Here is a 12404-nt window from a genome sequence, read left to right as displayed (position 1 = left end):
CAACCTATGGTCCTTGAACTACCAGAGAATCATGAGGCGCTTGCTGGTAGCCTAGTACTGCCCGATAAACAGAAGCAGAAAGCTGGGTAGGGATGGTGAGGGGCAGCGGGAACAATCAGGTGCAGTGGTCCACCAAATGAAGATAAACCATTCAGGTGGTCTGCAGTAAGGAAAAATGAGAGAATCACTAAATCAGCAAATTGATCATCATGTCCGATTAATATGATCATGTTGCTTACCAAAATCAACCAAATGCTTTCTTGCAACAAGGGAAGAATGTGTTTTGGTCAAAAGCCACAGGAGTGATAACTAATTCATCAACATAAAGGCAAAAGTTCCTTATCACTTGTTATTAAAACTCAATAACCATTCTCATTAGAAGACTTGCCTGGGTATAGTAGTACAATACAAGCAAGGTGTTGCCAAAGCTTTGCATTTATAGTAAGAAAAGCAGATTTAAAAATAAAACGCACTGACTGCTCCATAAGAAAGACATGTGTTACAGATAAGGGCTATCAAAAATCAAAGGAATGAAGATTACTATCATTTCTAATGGCTTAAATCTTCTATCCATACTATGTAACACTAGCAACTGATTCCTAAATATAAAATCTGAGGTGAAAAAAGCCCACATTAATATCCATAATAAGAATCTTCTTTCCAATATAAATTCCAAGATAACTCTGACTGGGAAAAATGTCAACCCTTTATTTGGTAGAAGACTGAAAATGAGTGGGACCAGCCCAACGGAAGGTAGGTGATGAAGCAGCGGCTACAACATACCACATCAGTTTTTAATGTGCACTGGAATGCTTAAACCTGTTCTCAAAGAGGATTCAGCTTTCCGCATAGCCCAGTATTTTCCAACTGTAGCTTCTCTGGCCTGACTTCAGTTTTCATACCTACTGGATCGACCCACCCAGAGTACCACCGTATTCCGACCTCCATTTTCTTGCTATTTTCCTTTTAGTTCTTTCCACAAACCACCACTCCCAGTAAAATCAGCCACCCTCTGCTCTACATCCAGTAAATGTCTATTTCACAGTATGTCTCTCCCCAGTTGGTATGAAACTTTATGCATCCCTCTCATAAAGCCCCAGAGCTCACCAACCCAGAAAATATGGAAGATTTTTACTTCCACTGTCACTTTAAGAGTAAAAGGAGACTTAATCTTTAGCCCTAGTCATGCTCAATTTTGCCTCACTTTTTATTAAAGGCACAACTCTAAGAGAAGAAGCAAAAGAAAATTCAATAAAAAAAATCTAGTTAGATGCTGTATATAAGTAACATATGGGACACTGAAAATACATAAGGAATAGATATGCGTGATATTCTTAGTGAAAAAAATAACTGATGTCTTGTGGGGGATATGTTTGCTCTCAAGTATATCAACCTCAAAGGGACTGCTGGTATATTGTGGGGCTGGATGTCCAGGAAGTCTATCTTGTATTAGGATATGAGTAACAAACTACAACTAGAATTTCTGTAAACATCCCACTAGAATGAAGAATTTAAATACAATCAGATCTATCAGTTTCACAGGGAGACCTGTTTTCCTGTTTCCTAAAATTCAACAAAATTCAGTAGACCAACCACCTACTATGGTCAGGTCCTGAGAGGTGGTTTTTTATTTCTCTACCTTTTGTGAAATTTTCATGACTCAGTTCTTAGTATTTTCCTCCTCTTTTCACTTACTTATAACAGTCATTCACTTTTATACCTTCAGTCAGTCTCCTCCAGCTGACTCCAAAACCCACACTCAAATTCCTGAACATTTAGGAGCTGCATGCCTAAACTTCTGCACCATCCTAAATGATGTCTTAAATTAAAGATTATTCTGTCAACCAATGCTGGATGGTTGTATTTCACTGAAGGTTGATTTCCCCAGATAGCTCCTTCTTATTCCCTCAAACCGGCCAAGCCACCTCAATATTCTTGGTCACCCAGGTGAACATGGGATTCTTTTCTTTTCTCTTCTATATGTCTACATCAAGTAAGTCACCAACTCTTGCCATTTCTACTCCTAATTGGCTCCTAACTCCAGTCTCTTCCCACTGTAAGCAATCCTATACCAACGCTTCTCAAACTATAACGTGCAATCATTTGAGAACCTTGTTAAAATGCAGACTCTGGTTCAGTAGGTCAGCGCTAGGGCCTGAGAGTCTGCATTTCCAACATGCTCCCACGTGATGCAATGCTGCTGGTTGAGGGACCACACCTTTGAACAGCTGAGATCACTTTGTTTTCCTTTATTCCCTCAGCACCTGCACAGTTTATTCAATGGTATTTTCATCTGTTTAAATAGTGTTTTACAGTTGCTTCGTGTGTGCAAATTTTATTATGCTTTTCCTAAAAAAGGATTCTGACATACTCAAGAAACAGGATCATGATTCCTTTTTTGGGAACAACAGCAACCAATACAACATTGGGCATATTGTAGGTACTCAATGCTTGTTGACTGTAAAATGCTTTCCCAGAAAATACAACAATCATCTCTTCATTAAGAAGTTAAAGTGAGTTTATGGACTACCTTTGTCAACTTTTTAAAAACCATTTCACTGCTAATCAGCCTTTTCACCAGATCTGACAGAGGAAATAAGCTTCAAACAGCTTTCTATTCATAGTTAAGAAAGCAAATGTTAGTTATAAGATTTGTGAATTACTGGTTATACACATATTCTTTCTCCATCAGTGAAGGAATAATTAAATATATAAGTAAAACTGAAACTATAAGCACAGGCAACCAAAGGAAAAACAGATAGACTGGACTGCCTTAAACTTCTGTGAACCAAAAGACACCATCAAGCGTGAAAAAACAACCTACAGAATGGGAGAAAATATCTTCAAATCATGTATCTTGATAAGGGTTTAATACATGGAATTATAAAAGAACTCCTACAGTTCAAGAACAACAAAAACCCAAACAACCCAATTAAAAAATAGGCAAAGGACTGAAAGAGACATTTCTTCAAAGAAGATATTCAACATCCCTAGCCATTACAAAATGCAAACCAAAACCACCAGATACCCCTCACTTCACACTCACTAGAAAGGCTACAGTTTTAAAACATGAAATTACAAGTGTTGATGAAAATGTGGAGAAACTGGAACCCTTGTATGTTGCTGGCAGGAATGAAAACTGGTACAGCCACTGTGAGAAAGTTTGGCAGTTCCTCAAAAAGGTAAACACAGAACTACCATATGATCTATTAATTTCTAGGTATATATCCAAAAGAATTGAAAGTAAGGACACAAACAGCTATCTGTACACCAAAGTTCATAAAGCAATTATTTTACAATAGCCAAAAAGTGGAGACAATCCAAATGTCCATCAACAGAAGGGACAATCAAAATGTGGTACACATACAATGCAGTATTATTCAGCTATAAATTTAGTATCGATACTTGCTACAACAGCATAAACTTGGGAAGACATGCTAAGTGAAATATAGCACAAAACAAATATATGAATCTACTCATATAAATATCTAGAATAGGCAAATTCAGAGACAAAACATATATTAGAGGTTACCAGGGGTTGGAAGGAGAGGGAAGCAAAGATATTGCTTGATGGATCCAGAATCTGGAGTGATGAAAAATTCTGGAAATACAGTGATGATGGCTGCACATTGTGAATTAATGTCACTGAACAGTACACTTAAAAGTAGCTAAATTGGCTAGTTTTATATGTATTTTATTAAAATTTTTAAAAAGCTAGAAAAAAGAAAAAAACTAGCATTCTTTATTATAACCCTGAGTTCAAGCTCTGACTCTGCCATTTATGTTATGCCATGTTAAGTAAGTTATTTAATTTCTCCCAGCTTCATCCATCTATAAAATAGAGATACTATCCACTTCCCAGAGTTGTTGGAGGACTAAATGAGAACATAATCATGGCACCTGTTACATAATAAATACTGGATAAATGGTAGCTGTTACTATTCAAAAAATCACTGTTCTCATCAAGTAGGTGTTAAGGCTGCTATAAATGGATATCCTAAAGAACTCCATATTCTCAAGACACTCTGAAATAAAGAAATCAATGTCCAGCATTCAGAATTATCCTCTTATAAACCTGGAAACCAGTGACCACCTGGGTCAGTAATCTTGGGAAACCAATGAACGTACAGAATAAATGACACACCCAGAAAGTGAGAGCCTACTCTGTACATCACCACTTTCATTAAAGAAATGATCAAAATATGAAAAGGTAATTGGTTGTCTTCAATCAATTTCATTTTGTCTTTTTCCTCCACATACTTCTTATTTTTAAAAATCATCAGAGATTTAATTCCTTAGCAAATGACATGGGCTAGAGCCTTGTCTAGAGGACCTAAGTGTCAACCTCAGCACCACAATGTCATCATAAGATGGAGAACCATACAAAATATGCTGTCTAAAAATGTCAAAACAATGGGAAATTCTAGGAGTGTGGAATTTTGGAGAGAACTGTTGAATAATCTTGTATAACTTCTAAAATATATCTTTCTTGGTTAAAATTAGGCATTTAAAAAATGGTCAAAGTAGCTGAAACTCAAAAACTGAATTCGATGGAAGGTATGCCAGAAGACACTACAAATGATTCCAAAACAACACACAGACAACACAAGTCTTACAACGTGAATTAAGTCATTTCCATATTCTATAATCTTTTAAAAAAATTTACCAAATTCCTTCAAAGACATCATCCACCTAGAAAGGAAGTTTTTCTCAATATACACACAAACATTTGCATTCTTAAAAAGACTTATATTCAGAGGGAAAGGGAAAGCAGAGTATTTCAAATGGCAAGAGTTTTTTTTTAGTCATTTTACTAAACCTGGCTGATATTCAGAAAGTCAAGCCATTCTAAAATAGTGATGTTTGCACAACATTGTGAATGTAATTAAATCTGTCGTGAAAATCTTTAAATCTCTCATGAAAAACATGGTAAGACTGTATTTTACTCCATGTTGATTTAAAAAAATTTTCAAAACCCAATAGGTCCAGATTAAAACTACTAGCCATTATTGTATCTCTGAAAAGTGAAGGATCTGTGCCAACACCCTTAGGAAAAAGTCCTTCCCTTCCAAACAAAAATCTACTATAATAGCAAGAAACTATTTAACATGTTAACCTGAAACACTCACCTGAGCTAATTCCTTTAAACCACAATTAACTCTTTAAATATCATGACAACAATGGAGAATAAAGACTTCCATAATTAAATTCCAGAAATAATCCTTTTATTCCACACAGCTCATTGCTTCACCCCAGTTACATCAGGGCCATGCCTTCTCTCCAGAAAAAAATAAAGAGGTTTGGTGATTGATGTTCCTTTTTTCTAAACTTTATTTTGAAAAGGCATAGCACAGCTTAAGGTCCAGAGAACTCAGTTCTCAAAGAAATTGATACTATAGCTAGTTAACTAGATACCACTGGTAATAAATTACCAAAAGCGAATACTTCTTGCTTTTAAAAGCCCATGTTAATAATGCCTGATTGGTCCTAAGTCATACTACAAAAAGGCTTAAATAAATTGGCTCAAGTGCATTATTAACAAGAGAAAAATGGTTATCAGAATATTAAAATGTGTGAAAAAATTTAATTAAAACTAAACACTGTTTATAACGAGCACACTACCTATACTTACTAAAAAGTAACACTACCTATAGTTCCATACCATTAATAATCACCTCATTTGCAGGAAGAATCATTTTGACCCCTAATACGATTTTAACCCAAGGTTGTTTCAAATTATGCTCTTTTTATCTTCCTGCTTCGTTTTCACTGAGAATCTCATTGTTAATCTGCCACCAAGTAATTATGCTATGACTTGAAATGCACTATAAAATACCGTTTTCACGGACGATTTTTTTCAAGTCACACTTCGCTGGGCTCTCAAACTACCTGTCCAGGATTTAGTCACAGGATGCCCAAAGATTTTAATGAAGTGGCATGGCTAAACATCTTGCAATTCAGGAAATTCATCATAGGTGTACATGGTTTATAGATGGCGCTTAAGTACCAGGCAAGCAATTGGTCTAAATGTTAGCATATTAAGAAAAAGTTGTAAACCCACCCCCCTCAAACGATTTAGTTTAGGAACTTATAAATACGTCCCACATTTTGAGACATCTAACATAGGGTTGGAACAAAACCAACACTGTCATCTTTGCTATTCCTAAAAGCTGTTTCTTCTTTAACTAAAACATTCTGTCCTCTTCACAAACTACAGGAATGGACTCAGCAAGAGGTTATTTAAGAAAAAGTAAAATTGTATTATTCTACCATACTACAACGATTTAATTAAAATACCTCTCCTCAGCAAACTGCTATTTACAATCAAGCAGAAGTGCGTTCCGGGTTACAAAAACTTTTACAGTACAGGTCCTACTGGGCTATGTCGGACTCTTAGGTATTTGTACTTTTAACTCACATACTTTCCTTTACACAAGACGGATAGGAATTTGATTAGCCCACTCCAACAGCACACTGGCCCAACATTCCCATGCTGCAGCAAGGAGCCACGTTTTACTCGGGCAGACCATTTCCCCACCCCTCGTTAAAATGATGCCTGTGGCCACTTGAGACTTCCCCAGCCGAGCTCCAGAAACTTGCAGGTTTAAATGGCCAAATTGGAACCAACCAGGGCAGCTGTCATCTGAAACTCAGGAAAGCTGAGACCAGCCAACTCTGCTGAACGAGGACGGGTGCGGAGAGATGTGGCGGGGCCCGTCGGAGGGAATGCATTAGGCTCCCCTCCCCACCCCACCCCCATCAATTCGCTTTTCTGCAACCCCAGCGCCGCCATCCTGTTCCTGAATAATTAAACGGGCTGGAAAGGGAGTGAGGTGGCCAGAGAAGCAGTTTCTGGTCCGAGTTTCCCGAACCGAGGCAGTGGGGTCCAGAGGACGAGGGCTACATCCCCGGCGCGCGGAGGGCTTTTCTCGGGGGCCGGGGAGAAAAGGGGGCTACCCCGCGGCCCGCGGGGCGGCCGGAAGCGGACCGCGGGGAGTGACGTGGAGGAGGGGATGACAAAGGGGCGCGGGGGCCCCGGCCGCGCGGCCGGCGGGCTCGCAGGGGCCGGGACAGGTGGCCAGGCCTGGCCAGGAACAATGGGGGGCCGAGGCTGCCCCCTGGCGCTCACCTACCTCCGGTGCCCTCCGAGTTCTCGTTGAGGCTGCCCGAGGAGTCGTGCTGGGCGCCCACACACCCGCCCATGGGGGCCCCTGGCGCCTCGTCCGCCACCTCCGGGCGCTCGTCCGGGCCCGCCGCCGCCGCCTCAGCCTCCTCAGGCGCCGCCGCCGCCGCTGAGCTCCGGACAGGCGCGCCGCTCCGCTCCGCTCGCCCGCCGCGGCCCAGCCTCCGCCCCCCTCGCCGCTCCACCCACCGCCTTGGCTCGGCCCCTTCCTCCGCTCCCACTTCTACCTCAGTCCGCGGGCCGCACGCCCGGTAGGCCTGGCCCGCGCGCCGCCCTCGCCTTCGGCTCGGCCCCGCCGAGCCCGGGCTGGCCCATCCCGGGCGGGCCGCAACGCCCGCCTCACCACCTCACTGCCCCGCACACCCGCGTGCAGGCCAGCCCGGCGCCGGCGCCGCCAGTCCACCAGGCCCCATCGGCCCCCGCCCCGCGGCGCCGCCCTCCGCACCAGCCGCCTGGGCTCCGCGGGGCCCGCCCGGAACCGCCAGGGAGGGCGGGGCCACGGGTGGCCGCGCACTGATTGGCTGCTGGTGGGGACGCGGGCGGAGGGGAGGGGAGGGGAGGCGTGGAGGAGAGAGGAGGGGGCTCTGAGCCCGAGGAAAGGAGGTGACGAGGTGGGGGCGGGTGGAATCGGTCCCGGGGAAGAGGCTGGGAGAGCTGGCGTGGAGGAGGGAGAGAGGAAGACGGGAAGAAGAAAGGGAAAAACGGTGAGAGAGCAGGAAAGGAGGAGCGAAAGTGAGAAAGGATAAGTGCAAAGGAGCGAAATCGAGTTTCTGACGACTCCTCGAGCGTCAGCTCTTCTTTCTGGTAGAAGCGGGTGTCGGAGCGGGGCACAGAGAAGTAGTGACGGCAGACTCGCAGGCGGGGACGCGGCGGGTACCCAGATAGCTGGCGGAGGGGGACTTCTGGCTGAAGGTTGAAGTCCCAGCGCCTTTTGCATTTGTGTAGAGTTCATGGGTTGGTACCCCAAGTCCGGGCTTCCTCTTGCCTGCCCCACCCCCATTGCCCCCTAAAATCTCTGTGCCCCATTATTAGACGTAGAGCCGGGCATTGTGGTTGCAAAACAAGATTACGGAGGAGAGGCATCCGGTGTTGGGAGAGATAAGCGCGGATCTCGGATCGTAGTTCAGGGGGCGTGAGTTTGTTTCATATTCACAGGACTGATTATTTAGACACAATGCTACTTCTCAAGATCCTCCCTTTAAGTATCTTAAGTTGTCTTTAGAACAAAGTGAACTGTAAATAAATAAAATACCCAGCTTTTTCGAAACTACAGTTTGGTACACTGACCACGCCCGACATTCTTGGCGGTGACTATCCAAATCTAAGACAAATTGTTAATGGTCCCTTCAAAATTGTGCTCGTGCTGTGATGCCTTAATTTTTTTTTTTTTTGTCATTCTACTTGGACTCTTCTAAAGCTTATTTCTGCCTAAGACTTGTTTTTAACTATCTGCTCCATTTTTATAATCAGGCTTTCTTTTTTTAACATTCCGGGTCAGCTTTTGCTTAACATTAAAAAAAATTTTTTTAAGTGAAATACCTAGGAAAGAGACTATGCAGCTTGGAATTTGCATTGAAATACATTTTCATACACTGCTGGTGGGAGTGTAAATTGGTTCAATCTTTTTGCAAAGCAATTTGGAAACAGATCAAGAGCCTTAAAAATGTTCATACCCTTTGACTCAGGATTATCCCACATGTGGGAATCTAGCTCACAGAAATAGTCCAAAATGAAGACAAAAATCTGTCCTAGTATTCACTTGAATAATCATAAAAATGAGTGTTCAGTAAATAAACAAAACACCAAATTATATGAAAACACGGAAGTGCCTTGTAAGAAATAGAAGTCTGCCATACTAAATTTATACCGACAAATTAGTGTTGTCCTGGGTGGCCCGAACATTCAAAGAGCTTATATATGAGCAACATCTTTATGAGTTTTCAGAGTTGCTCTGATCTTCAGGTACTGTGTCATAAAGCCTTCTATCTGATCATTCTCAGCTAAGCTATTCACATTGGCAGACAGACATCACTTCATCACTGCCCTGAAGGAGAGAAGCTGCATCCTGATACCTTCCAAGGGCTTGCTTTGTCCTAAATTTTGCTCTAGAAGTTGCAGAAGCCAAGACTTCATAATGTCTATTAAACAGATGGTAGGCACCCAAGTGCTTTCTGATGAGCACTGAGGAGTTGGCACTAGGAGAAGAGAGCAGTGTCACTGAGAGAATCTTAGGTATTGGTATTCTCCACCTTGCCTTTATCTTAGAACAAAGACACAAATTCCCAGGAGAGAGTGATGTGGTTGTTAAGGGCTCCAACTCTGCTGTCAACTTCCTGGTTTGGAATCTGGCTTCTGTCCTGTGCTAGCTACATGATCTTGAATTTCTGTACTGCTCAGTTTCCTCCTCTGTAAAACTGGGCCAATACCAATGCTCCAAACTCTTTGGGGACTCTTTATTAACTCTCCTGTTCACTTCACATCTAGCATCACCTAAATGTACTGCATGGCCCAATCCACTTAAGACTGTTTCTGTAGAAACAGTGCCTTCTTTGGGTATGTGTGTGCATGCAGGTGCGTGTGTATTTTTCTGCTTTATAACATCTTTATTGAGATATAATTCATATACCCTATATTTCATCAATTTAAAGCGTAGGATTCAAGTAAATTGGTGCAGCCACTATGGAAAACTGGAGACTCCTCAAAAAATTAAGAATAGAACTGCCATATGATCTAGCAATCCCACTTCTGGGTATTTATGTGAAGAAAATGAAAACACTGACTTGAAAAGATGCATGCCCCCATGTTCACTGCAGCACTATTTGCAATAGCCAAGATGTGAAAACAACCTAAGTGACCTTCAGTGGATGAATAAAGAAAATATGGTATCTAAATACAGTGGAATAGTACTCAGTCATAAAAAGGAGATCTTGTCATCTGTGACAACATGGATGGACCTGGAGGGTATTATGCTATGTGACATAAGTCAGAGAAAGATAAATACCATATGATCTTACTTATATGTGGAATCTTAAAAAAAAAAGCAATGGAACTCGTAAATACAGAAAACAGATAAGTGATTGCCAGAGGCAGGGGATGGGGTGTTAGCAAAATGAGTGGAGTCAAAAGGTACAAACTTTCAGTTTTAAGTCATGGGGATGTAAGGCAGAGCATAGGGGTTATAGTTAATAATGCTGCACTGCATATTTGAAACTTGCTAGTGGACATTTTGTACAAATGAAATCATTTGAGGTCTTTATGACTGGCTTCTTTCATGCAACATCATGTTTTCAAAGTTCATCCACGTGGTAGCATACATCAGTACTTCATTCCTTTTGATGCTGGCTAATATTCCATTGGCGATACCACATTTTGTTTATCTCTACACCAGTAGATGAGCATTTAGGTTGTTCCCACTTTCTGGCTATACTGAATAAAGCTGTTATGAACATTCATTTACAAGTTTCTGTGTGAATGTATGTTTTCAATTGTTCAGGTATACACCTAGGAGTGAAATTGCTTGGTCATATGGTAACTCTATGTGTAAGTATTTGAGGATTGGCAAACTGAGTTTTTCAAAACAGCAGTTACCATTTCATATTCCCACTAGCAGTTTATAAGGGACTATAGAATGGTGCAAGCCATTTTGGGTATGTAGGTATCCCACTGAGGTTCTGACTTGCATTTCCCTAATGATTAATAATATTGAGTGTCTTTTCATGTGCTTATTGGCCATTTGTATATTTGTTTTTGGATAAATGTCTACTCAGATCCTTTGCCCATTTATGAATAGGAGTATTTGTCTTTTTATATTGAGTAGTAAGGTTTCTTCATATATTCTGATTACAAGTCCCTTAGTAGAGTTATGATTTGAAAATATTTTCTCCCATTGTGGATTGTCTCCTCATTTTGTTGATAGCGCCCTTTGAAGCATGAAAGTTTTAAATTTTGATAAAAAGCCCATGTTCCTGAATTGGGAGGTTAATATTGTTAAGGTGGCAGAGCTGTTGGGAGATACTTAGGTCATAAGAGTAGAGCCTCCATGATGGAATTAATGTCTTACATGAAGAGGAAGAGAACTAGCTCTTCTTCTTTCTGTCCTACAAGGATACAAAGAGAAGATGGGCATTTGTAAACCAGGAAGAGGGTCTTCACCAAGAACCGGACCATGCTGGCAACCTGATCTCAGACTTGCAGCTTCCAGAGAGAAATAAATGTTTGTTGTTTAAGCCACCCAGTCTATGGTATGCTGTTACAGCAGTCTGAGCTAAGACAATAGTAGACTGGTTCCAGCAAAAAGCATCCTTGGAGGCTAAATATATGAAGAAAATTTTGATGAGGAGCTGGATATTTGCATCGTCTTAAAATATCTCCCCTTGGATTGCTTCTTTGTTGCAAGGGGGAAAAACAGAAACTATACAGAAGAAAAAATGCACAGTACCTGGACCAGATGATCAAATGGATATCATGTGCCTCCAAATGGTACCCTCTGAGAATGACATGACATCACTTCTGTAGTCCTCTGGCTGGAGACGTATAGCCTGAATAGAATCATGAGGATAGAACAGCCAAACTCAACACTCTATGCTAAAAAGAGGGAAGAGGCTGCATATTTTTAAAATGTTAATGTCATTAAAGTCAAAGAACAGCTGAGAAACTGTTCCAGGTTAGAGGAGACTAAAGAGACTTGAGCCTATAAAAGACATTATTGGGTCAATTGATAAAACTGGAATATGAACGGTAGAGTAGATAAAAATATTGTATCAGTGTGAATGTTCCTGCAGTTAACAATTGCCCTGTGATTATGAAAGAGAGCATCCTTGTTTTTTGGTAAAACACACTGATGGATTTAGGAGTAAGAGATAATGATATATGTAACTTAATCTCAAATGTTTCAGGAAAAAAATGACATATATGGAGAATAGATGATAAAAACAATAGGTAAATCCACATAAAGATGTTCTTTGGACTATTCTTGCAAATTTTCTATGTGTTTGAAATTATTTATACACTGCCAACATGTGTCTTCCGGTCAGCAGGGGCTGGGTAGTATCAGTTGGGGTCAACTGGACTTCACTCCAGGCTGAGGGTTGAATCAAGTTCTGCCTCGGGTATGTCTCATTCTCCTTGGAGCAACATACTAAACAGTGTCTTCTCATGGTTAAGGCAGTGTTGCAAGAAGGTACCACCAACTGCATAAACATAGGTTGAGCCCTCTGCTTGC

The 12404-nt window shown here is 41.3% G+C and overlaps 1 protein-coding gene and 1 long non-coding RNA gene across 4 annotated transcripts in view; one reads left to right on the top strand and one right to left on the bottom strand.

Moving 5' to 3' along the window:
* Positions 1–7559, bottom strand: part of UBTD2 (ubiquitin domain containing 2) — a 40805-nt gene extending 33246 nt beyond the window's left edge. The window contains exon 1 of one of the 3 annotated variants that reach the window (XM_074350299.1): positions 7411–7559. Coding sequence is in view for 1 of the 3 variants with exons in the window: in XM_074350298.1 (XP_074206399.1) it covers positions 7134–7203 (70 nt within the window). In the remaining 2 variants the exon portion in view is untranslated. Of the gene's footprint in view, positions 1–7129; positions 7387–7410 lie in introns of those variants that run through there. The other 2 variants (XM_074350300.1, XM_074350298.1) reach the window with 2 other exon arrangements.
* Positions 7560–7672: 113 nt separating this feature from the next.
* Positions 7673–12162, top strand: LOC123613425 (uncharacterized). Its single transcript, XR_006720791.2, has 2 exons — positions 7673–7887; positions 11288–12162. It is a non-coding gene; the product is annotated as an uncharacterized LOC123613425 (long non-coding RNA).
* Positions 12163–12404: the final 242 nt, after the last annotated feature.

This window comes from Camelus bactrianus, chromosome 22, assembly GCF_048773025.1.
Source record: "Camelus bactrianus isolate YW-2024 breed Bactrian camel chromosome 22, ASM4877302v1, whole genome shotgun sequence".
In the NCBI taxonomy this organism is placed as follows: Eukaryota; Metazoa; Chordata; class Mammalia; order Artiodactyla; family Camelidae; genus Camelus; species Camelus bactrianus.
The sequence above is the reverse complement of the archived record's forward strand: the minus strand, read 5'-3'. Positions and strand labels throughout refer to the sequence as shown.